Raw genomic sequence first — 10,956 nt, 5'->3', positions numbered from 1 at the left:
CACTGCAGTAAGCACACCTACAAGAGTCTAGTTATTAACAGCGCTCTCGTTAAGTCTTTGTTCGTTCTTAACTAGCTGTCGGGAAGCGAATGACACTGAAAAGTTCTCATTGAATTCTGGTCTTCAATGGGAATATTGGACTTCAGTTTACATTATGCATGTCAAGGTGGGAAATTCAAGCACCTTGGGTTTTCAAATCCGGTCATTTTTGCCGTTTTCGGAACTAATCTAAACAGATCCTCAAAAAGATCCTCCGAAAGGTGCCAGTTTCGTCATGCGTGCACAGTAAGGTACAAAGACTCAAGGAAGGGGATTGTTTTAACACGGCAAATGATATAAGAAACAAAGGGCAGAAAAGGAAAAACACATTACTCGGTGTCAGTCCTTTTAATACTATCTTCCCTTCACGCATTGTATGCAAACTAATAAAATAAAACTAATTACAAAAGCCATAAATAAACAACTAAAAAGAAAGTAATCAACAAACAACATCTACGACTTAATCCTTGCCCGAGTGGGTGTATCGAGATATAGCGCAGTGATTTTATGGAATGCAGCTTTCTCGTGTTCTTAACCGACTGATGCAAGTTCAATATTTTAAACCAACCAAGCTCCTAGTATTACCACAAAAACTAAACCTCGTACAGTTTGGTTACTGTTAGCCTCCTTTGCAGACGTTATGGCTTGTCACACAATCTTTCCTCCCCACTTGCAGCTTGGGGGTGGGTGGAAGGGGGCAGATTGCGTGAATACAACCATATAACAACCATACAGAAACAAAGGCTTAGTTTTGGCTGAAATTGTACATGCATGTTATCATATCCTGTTAACCCACTTACTCTTCTGTTACTGCATGGATCTTACATTTATTTGACTTCACAAGGATATTTCACATTGACCAAATGCAAAGAGAACAATTCAGAAATTCTCTTTTGCCTATTGAGCCACTTGTAGTTGACCATAGTTCGGTTCCAAGTCACTTGTCAGTTTTCTGTCGCATCTAGTCTGTCCAGGATGATGTTTTTAGATACATTTCTTGCTGCCATTTTGATGCACTCTTTAGCTACCATGCCACTTTCTAAAGGTCAAAACTAACTTTCAAAACTACTGACATTCTAAGAACTTTACAAGGGGCAATTTATGGTTTTCCTTCTTTGTCATGATCTTATCAGTTGCTCTTCATGTTGATGCAAATCTCACTTCACTGTTTACTGCTTTTCTATGAACACACAACATCCACTGGCGTTACGTCTTGTTGTTAGCGGGTTATTATCATAAGTTATCGTTACACACGTTCTGGTGTCTCTGTACACTGTATTCTGCTGTCCTCACTATTGTCTGTGTGTACATTATGCTGTCCTGTGCACTTGCGTTTTTGCTTGGTAAGGCTTCGTTCTGATTTGTCACTATGCAGTTCACATCCTTGGTTGCTATTGATCACTTCAGGCTAGTATTTCAACGTTTTGTCATTGTCATAACAACAGTCTGTCTGTATCAGGTGTAGAGGAAATCCTGCTTTTGGCATCAACTTTACACCCTGATGAAGTTCAATTTGGCTATTGTTGCTGCTGCTTTTGTTGCTGTTGCTGCTGTTGCTGAAGGAGCCACTCTCAATTAAAGGGCAATGGCTTCCATTTATGCCTCCCTCCCTCCATTCCCGTCTGGTGTCTTTTCCTATAAGTTCCGTTTTTTCACTGCTATCTTGACTGTCCTTGTTCATTGTAAGATTGTCATGTTTTCACTTCTGTTCTGTTCTCAGTCAAAGTCCTTGTTGGAGGCGAAATATTTTTTGTGATTTTTTTTAAATGTCATATCCTGACAAACTGAATGTTCCAGTCCAAGAACACAAATATAAGGAGTACTCGCTCAACTCCTGTTTAGAATCCATGGCTTATCTTCCTTTGGAACAGACCACACTTCTACACCTTGGGGAAGACAGCTGTTCATGGTTTTGATTGCTGATCTGGTTTCTGTCCTTGTACATATTGTAAGTGTCAAGTTTGTTCATCTAATAGGTAGCCTCTGTTCCTCATAATGTATCCTTGTTTGTTTTGCTAACCGTGCAACACTTTGTAACACTGGTACTGTTGAAACTTTGACTCAAGGATTTGTCCACCTCATCATAATTTCTCTTTCCAAAGGTAGCCTGCTGTTTCCATAGCACTGGACAGCACAGATGTCTTTTTGTCATAATCTGTTCTGTTTTAACTGTCTGTCTAAGTACTTCTTGCAGTCCAAGTCTTGCACAATCCACATGGCATGCATAATTGGAACAAGAAGCACGAAGTTCCAATGGGATAAGCAGCTATCAACCAAAGAGAAACTTCTATTTCATCATCATCATCCACATCATCAGCATCAGTTGTTGCTTTCAACTTTGAAGCTGGTGGGCATTGTGAGACTGCACCAACACACAGCTCAAATGAAAGATTTTAAAGTATACAAGTCAAGTTAACAAGATATTCAATCTATTACTTACTCTCTACTAGGTTTAAGTTAGTAAACTACTGTCAGTTTGCTTTATTTGTTAGTAATGTTATTACAGATACATGTACATGTTCCGACATGTAATGCTCAGACAAAAGCAGGAAACAGTGTTAGTTTTGCATTGTGTTATAAGTTGCAACTGTGCAGTCTTAATATCCCCATTTAAATCGAAGAACCTTCTGTCCAAGCCAAGGTGATTTTACTAGACCTCTACTACTGACCTGTAGAACTGCGCAAAGATGTCTATGCAGCAAAAAGACTTGTCACACAGGCAAGAATAACTTAAGTGTCATCTTAAGGCAACACATCATCCAAGTTTCTGTTGTTCTAGCTATTTCTGTTCGTTGTCTGTCTGATGAATGATCGTGCCCCCCAAAAATAAACAACAAAAAGGGCTCCCTGGGGACACCTACATTGTAGCTGTGGGTTATCAACCACAGAGAGTTTTCTTTCTTCTTCTTCCTCCTCTTCCTTTGGAGTTGAGTCGCTCAAAAGCCTACCTCTATCAGCACAAGCTGAGAGTTGACTTTACGTAATGGTTATGTAGTGCGATGTGCAGGTATTAAGGCCCACTTACAGGTAATTTGTATCCTAATTTTGTTTTTTGGTTGTTGTTGTGAAGCAACAGCTGCAATTATTGTCCTATTTCGTGGGACCTCACTAGTCAGAGTTTCTATGAAACATGATTAAGGGTGGAAATTGCAACAAAAATTGTTCAAAAATCACCTCTGAAAATGGGCCTTTAGTAATCTGGTTAATGATAGTTAACATAATGTGTTATTATAGATTGCAACCTGTATATTTTGAATGTTAGTCATGGTTACTGCTCATTTGTGAACATGTTTTCTACAACAACAGCAAAAATTAACATTGGGTGATTGTCACAGCTTTTTGTGCATCGTCTATATAATTATGTCATTTTCTGTAATTTTCTAAGCTTTTCTACTACAAGTTATTCTGGATTATTTGGTGCAAGTTAATAACCCTGAAGAGAGCTTGCTATTTTCATGCATCTTTCTGACTGCTTGGATTGGCAGTGTCAAATGCTGACCAGAACCATGCAAAATTTGAGTGCAAGGTCTGTTTGTTTACTGCTACTACTGCTACTACTACTTCCACAAATTTAATTCATATAATTGTTAGTATATGATATGAAATGAGTGTTGTGAATATGTGTGATCCCTTCCTCTGTCGTGTCTGTCACATCAAATACAAGTGGCATCTGGGTCAAAACAAGAAAATCTCCAAATTACCTGCAATGATCTGTGTAGAATGGTCAAAGTGAAATATCCCTTCTCAGTGATACCTCTTACAGACAAGGTGATGGTGCTCGTATGAAGAGTAAGATGTATGCTCACTGTCTCTTTGGATGTTACGATTTCAACACTAATAATAATATCTCTAGTAGTTGGCTATCAAAAAAAATAATAAAATAAACAAAAAAGACAGATTGTAACCTGCTTAATTCCTTTTGATTTAAGCCTTTTACCTCCTGACCCCAGTTGTTCAGAAGCTGGATACACTAACCACTGCACAAGTCACTATCAATTAGACAGTGCTGTTGGTTTAATGACACTTATTGAACAACTGGGACCATAAAAACAGAAAACCAAAAAGTCATTTGCCAGTAGATGTTCATCTACAAGATGTAAAGAAACGAAAACAAAACAGTTTTGACAGGAGGAACAAGGCTAAAAACAATTCACTAATTCAGAATTTTACTTGTGTTGGAAAACCACTGATTGTCTAGCAATATTGCTGTATTCTCATTTTGGAATTGTTTATAGACTTTTGATTCTTTTGTTTTATGTGGTTATGCCAACACTAAAAAATTACTCTCATTTTGTAAAAACAAATATTATCTTTCAAAGAAAAATCCTCTAAAGTTATTGTGATTGAAAATCATTTTCACTACGCAACACAAGTGGTACCAGGCTCAAGCAAAGGAGTCAACAGTGTCTCTGATTATTCCAAGAGCTTCATGGAGCTGTTCCTCTGTGATAACCAGGGGTGGTGTAAAACGGATGATATGATCATGGGTGGGCTTCGCTAACAGACCATTATCCCTAAGTTTCAAACACACCTTCCAAGCATCAAAATCTGAAATAAATAAGCACATAATTGATCCAGATTCAAATTTGGATTTAGTGTGTCAGAAGCAATGGACTAAGTTAGTTACATAAAAAATAGCTGAATTGCACAGCCTACAAATATTGTTCTCATTCTTCCAGAGCACTTTCATTTCTTTGATCAAAATTTTGAGAGTAAAACTGAATTATAATCTAATCACTGAACTGTGACCTCCATTTCCGCATCAAATACCAAGTACTGAGCCAATCCTTCAGAAATATATCAATCATTACAAGGTTTTTGCCATTAAAATAGCATCCATGAAATTTGCTGTGTTTTCACTCTTTGTGAGGGGAAAGACTGCAACCTATAAAATGTCTGAGAAACAAGATCTGAAAACAATGCAGCCTTAAACTACATTACAGGTTCTTCATGCAGATAAAAGTGTTCAGTGGAGATTATCCAGTTAATCAATGTGAATGAAAGAACAAGCAAAATCTGTGTTCTCAGGATTTGTCTGGAACTATCTTGCAACAGAGTTAACCCTTCATGGGAGAATCTTTTCAAATGAAAATTAAAGATTAAGCTATCTAAAGAGGGTCATGATAATATTCCCTAGAAGTAAGCTCCATTGCAAGTTACTACTTGTCCAGTCCTTGGTATATATGACACTGCTCTAACCAATTAGCAAAAGTAATAAGTTTCTACTGGTCTGCCTTGGCCATCTTGACTGTATTAAGGCATGAAACAGACTAAGAGTAAGATCATTTGGGTCAGCCAAAAAGTGCATGCAGCCACAACATGTACTTTGAAAAATATACATTTCCAAAATGCAGTGATAAATGTTACACTCTCACCATCTGTGGGGTTAATCTCTATAGCATTCATAAGCCCTTTCCCACGAACAGTCTTGACAACAGCTGGGTTTAACTTGTTTAATTCAGGAATCATGATTTCTCCGAGTCTTGCAGAATGTTCTGCCAGCTTCTCTTCCTCTAGAACCTATAAGGACAAAACATCAGTTAAATAAATGTATAAAAATCATAATCTACTTACTAACCTTCACATTCAAAACCGTTTAAATGTAAAAAAACAGCAAGCTAAGAAAGTTGATGACAGTCTTTTATTTCCGCTTCCAAGGTGAACAGACCTCAGCCTCCAAACAGCCTAACATCAGGCACTCAGTCTACTGAAACTCCCAAGTACAAAATTAACGATCAGCTTTCAACCTAATTTTAATGTCTTACTTTCAATGCAGTGATAGCAACTCTACAACCCAGAGGATTTCCACCATATGTTGAGCCATGCTGAAAAGAAAAAAAAGGATGTTTTCACTCTACATACTTGCTGCATGATTATGTGAAATGGCATATATGCCTGAAACTAAGGTTAGGACAAAAACCAACCAAAAAATATTGCTCCGTTACCTGCCCTGGTTTGATAGTAAGCATAACAGCATCATCACAGAGAACTGCTGAAACCTAAAAGCAAAAGGAATTTTTAAAACTTAACTAGCTAGGGATACAGGTTCTCGCTATTTTCGCTCTCAATTAAACAAATCAAAACAGGGGAGAAGAAAGGTTGGTCTTTGCGCAAATCAAATTAAAATTCTAAATAGTTTTCAGAATAGTCTAAATAGAAACCTAAATAATTTCATGTAACTTACTGGGTAAACACCACCAGACAGAGCTTTCCCAAGAATGACTAAATCAGGTCTGACATTCTCGTGGTCAACACACAAGCGCCTAAAATATAATGCAGAGGACGTTGCCTAACAAAGCTGTTAGTGAACAACTTACAAATGGACGGCTATTTCTTTACACATTCCTCAAGTTATAGGAACTTTATTATGAAATTATCCCTGCCCCTTGACCTGCTTGAAGAGATGACTGATAAAAACCTTTGACTGGTATATCAACTATGAGATCAAGAGGTTGACTGTTTGACCTCATACTTGCACTGTGTTCTGTAGCAAGACCCACAGAAACACTTTCCCTATAGACATAACTAGGCATCGCAAACTGTTGTAATACCGCCTATGAAAGAGCCCCTTAGGATGAGTTTTCAGTACTTCTACTGGCCTTGTATAACAAATACTTTGGCAAGTCAAAGGAAATTTACATTCATTTTCTTCAAACTCACCTTCCAGTTCTTCCAAGACCAGTTTGTACTTCATCAGCTATGAAAAGAACCTATCAAGCAAGTGACAAAGTTAAGTTTTGGTTCCTTGGCTATTTATGTTTTTAAACAGATTAAAGTTAAGCTTCTTATTATGAAGTGCCAAGTTTCCTAAACAGATGCTGCACTTAAGAAATGTTTAGGAATTTAATAAACTACAGGTTACTGATCACAACAAAGTTATGTCTGCACAGTACAGTAAGGGCTTACATTGCCAATTCTGACAATTACACAATTCGCTTATCAGGCTTTGAACAACCCGGCCCAAGAGCTCCGCTTTTAGGCATGGATAAATCTACATGTTATTTTCTTACTCATTTAACAATTTCAACTTGAGGAATATCCTAGGATAGCTTAAAATAGTGTGACTTGTTCCCTGCTCTACAAAACCAATTAAAATCAAAGCAAAGCACCTACATTGTATTTGGAACAGAGTTCCCTGACACCTCTGATGTATCCATCGTCAGGAATCATCACACCAGCTTCACCTTGAATTGGCTCGACCATGAATGCACATGTGTTTGGATCACTGATGGCTTTCTACAACAATAAAACAAAACGTGCATGAATAATCCAATATTGATGGACCCAGGCAAGGCACTCTTTCAAAACACTAAGCTGGCTAAATTTCAGACATTTGACTACCCACATTGTACCATAGCTTGTTATCATATGCTTTTCTAACTTAATTATTTTCCTTGGGGTTTGACCAAGCAGGTCTTGGACAAGGTCAGTAGATTTGGACTGTTCTTTGGCTTATAGATCTTGCCAGTTCATGAGCCAGTTTCCAAAATATGAGCAGAGTTTGGGGCAAAAACTGCTTTACTTTGCTTTGAAGGTTGTACAAATAACTAGTTTGACTGTATAGACTGTAGAAATTTCTAAACAAACTGAATACCCATTGATCAACATTATAAGACTACAAGGTTGTCGCTTAACACCGGCTGCTGGCGAAATTTGCTGGCTGAGAAAAAGGTGATCGCCGGCTGGATACTGGTGGGTGATCACTTGGTAAAGGACAACAAATGGTATTTGGTTACGCACGTACAATCATTCCATATCTAAACCATATCGAACCATCTAAATGAAAAGTTAGGAATAAATTCCTAACTACCTTGAATATTGGCAGCACTATGACGAGTAAAGAAATTGAAATATAATCTTGTTTTGAGCACTTGTTTAGCGTGTTCTCCTTCAGTGTACTGCATCCAGCATTTTGTAAACATGAACCTTTGAAGCCATGCATTCAAGGAGTTGGGAAAGATTGGGGACAAAAATTTTGTTCCAGGTCTTTTATGAAAAATGGTGACTGGCTCAATGGAAATCTTAGCCAGGAGACTATTTTCTTATCTACAGCCCTGAGAGTAGTTAAACAAAAAGCTAAAAATAAATTTTGTTCCAGGAGGTCAAACTGTAATATTATTTTACTCTTTGATGCCACAGATATGCTATACTAAAGATACAAACTTAGTACCAAGTTCTAAATTATTTAAGTGAACCTGTTTTAGCTTCAAACTTGTACTTTGGTTTACTGATCTCCTATAACCATGCCACTTTGATAACCACTAAAAATTGTTAATACCAACACCACTGCCCCCCCCCCCCCCCCAACCAAAAAAAAAACCCTGCCACCTTTTAAAGCAGTATAAAATATAACAATGGGACATTCCATTTTTTATCCACACCCCCTCCTGTGGAAAGGCAGATTCACCCTAGTTTTTTGTTGTCGAAACCTTTCAAGTTTGCATCCAAGGGGTTCAAAATTTTGTCGGCTTCTTTGAAAAAAATATTCTGCCAGGTCCTGTGTCAGAGGTTGCCTTCCATAGGGGGTGTGCAGATAAAAATAGGAATGTCCCAATAGGCAAGCAAAAAAAGTCTGCCCAAACACAAGATTGAAGGATACAGGGGGGTAATTCCTGTTATTGTGGTTATAATTTCAGCGGGATTGTCTGTGAAGGAAAATGCACAGAGGGGAGTATTGCCCCATAACAGTCCCCATAGCCTGCACCCTAAGCAAAACATTATCAAGGTCCAAGAGAAACTCAAAATTTAATCCCAGAAATTAACCATGATGTAAGGATACTTAGGGGAAGAGGTAACTTGTCTTTCCGGCGAATTAAAAAAAATATGGTTCCACAAGTTATTAAAAACACGTGGCGTCATTCCATTGTCTGGTGATCTTCAAAAACAAAATTATAAACTCACCTCCAACGCTGAAAGGTCATTGTAAGGAACAAGCTCAAACCCTGGCATAAAAGGACCATATTCACCGTAACAATCCGGGTCAGACGAAGATGAAACAGCTGCAAGAGTCCTTCCCCAAAAATTATTGTCAGCGAAGACAATTTTGGCCTTGTTGTCTGGAATGCCCTTGACTTGATATCCCCATTTTCGCGCCAGTTTGCATGCGGTTTCACCACCTTCGACTCCCGTGTTCATGGGCAAAAGTTTATCATAACCAAACAGCTTGGTTGCGAACTCTTCGAATTCGCCCAAAACGTCGTTGTAAAACGCTCGAGAAGTTAACGTCAAGATTTCTGCCTGTTCTTGGAGCGTTTTCACAATTCTGGGATGACAATGCCCTTGATTCACAGCCGAGTAAGCTGCGAGAAAATCGAAGTATCGTTTTCCAGTCACGTCCCAAACGAACACTCCTTTCCCTCTTGCCAAGGCTGCTGGCAATGGGTGATAGTTATGGGCTCCATAGGTATCTTCTCGCTTGAAAATGTCCTCGGGTGTTAGCTGGTAGGCGGCCGAAGCGCTTGGAGTGGAATACTTTCTCGTCGCACGAAAGAGGTTTCTGTTCAGAGAACGAGCGAGGAAGCGAAGCATTGTTGCGATAAATAACTAAATCAACGCACTAAAAAGCGATAAGAAAATCAATTCTTTCAAATTATAAGTCAATTTTAAAATTATTTTGATTGCATTTTGGTCAGAGACAGAAGGGCAACCTCCTCCCTAGCAAATCTCAGCGACCATTCAAAAAGAGGAAGAGTGAGGTGACGGCGCACTTTATATAGATTCCTAGACTTACCATATTTGGAGTGAGCTAAAGACTAGAGCCAGTCTGTCCCTTCCCCTCATTAGTTCCCCGGCATCCCTGGGTCGGTTCCTAGTCTAAAGACAGTCCAAACTACTTTCGTCGTCATTCGAGAGAAACACGGAGGAAAGTTGAGGGTAAAGAAGGAGACAATGTATATGGGCTCAGCCTGAATTCCTTTTTATTTTTTGGCTAGCGGTTGGCATGCGCCAAATCACAAGGTTATGGGGTATGGAGACTTAGATGCAGGGGGTGGGGGGGGGGGGGGGGGATGGAGCTCCAAAAATGTATTAGGTGAATATATTTGTCTATATATTTATATATACATTTGAAAAATGTATGTTCAGCTGTTCAAAAATCATGTTGGGTTTTGCCTCATCAACCCAAATGAGTCAGGTAGCAGCTCTCGTAACGTCTGACATGAATGACTTGATACCCTTTCAGAGGACAATAAAACAAACAACAGAAACAATCTCCCTAGCCTCAAAACAATATAACAGCTGCTACACCATGACAACAAACAGAATTACAAGCTTACAGGGGCTGCAACACTTCTGCCACAAATTAGCACTAAAATCGGTTCAGTTTCAGAGGCATTATAATTTGTCAATCCAGCCATTTGTTCCTTTCTGTTTTTCCAGGTGGAGGATTAAAAAGAAATCATACACAAAGGACTTCAACCATTTCCCCAGATCACACAGCAGGACACCCACTCAAGTATAGTTTTGGTTCTTTTTATTGAAAGACACTCGGTTGTTAGCAGTCGCACCTTTAAACAGTGCTAATCTGATAAAACAAAGCTGGATATAATGTCTACAATGAACAAACATAGAGAATCTGGTTATTTCTGTACACAAACTCGACAAAGGCATACTGATATGGAGAATCCCCCTTGGCTGTATATTTGCAACAGAAATAGCCAGTTATAACTACATACACAGTTCCATTTTCATGACGAATTATTGTGGATGGTAGGCCTTGACAATAGAAATTTTCAAATTTCTCTGGAGTAGTGTGGACCCTGCCTAATTAAAAGGGATGCTACTAAAAAACTGAAGTCAGCCATGCATTTCATACTGTGCTAATAACATTAATTAATTTCCACAACAAAAAATAACCTAACCCTCCCAGGCCCAACTAATATCACTTCCTAAATTTTATATCTGAATTTATCTATAGGA

At 38.5% G+C, this 10,956-nt stretch overlaps 1 protein-coding gene across 1 annotated transcript; it reads right to left on the bottom strand.

The window, feature by feature from the left end:
* Window positions 1-372: 372 nt before the first annotated feature.
* Window positions 373-9,700, bottom strand: LOC145477964 (ornithine aminotransferase, mitochondrial-like). The gene is made up of 8 exons (XM_081455843.1): window positions 8,941-9,700; window positions 7,153-7,275; window positions 6,700-6,749; window positions 6,224-6,302; window positions 5,985-6,038; window positions 5,805-5,864; window positions 5,415-5,559; window positions 373-4,587 (listed from the first exon to the last, which is right to left on the bottom strand). Exons 1-8 carry the CDS (start codon window positions 9,565-9,567, stop codon window positions 4,424-4,426), a joined length of 1,302 nt encoding a protein of 433 aa, XP_081311969.1. The 5' UTR covers window positions 9,568-9,700; the 3' UTR covers window positions 373-4,423.
* Window positions 9,701-10,956: the final 1,256 nt, after the last annotated feature.

This window comes from Orbicella franksi, chromosome 2, assembly GCF_964199315.1.
Source record: "Orbicella franksi chromosome 2, jaOrbFran1.1, whole genome shotgun sequence".
In the NCBI taxonomy this organism is placed as follows: domain Eukaryota; kingdom Metazoa; phylum Cnidaria; class Anthozoa; order Scleractinia; family Merulinidae; genus Orbicella; species Orbicella franksi.
The sequence above is the reverse complement of the archived record's forward strand: the minus strand, read 5'-3'. Positions and strand labels throughout refer to the sequence as shown.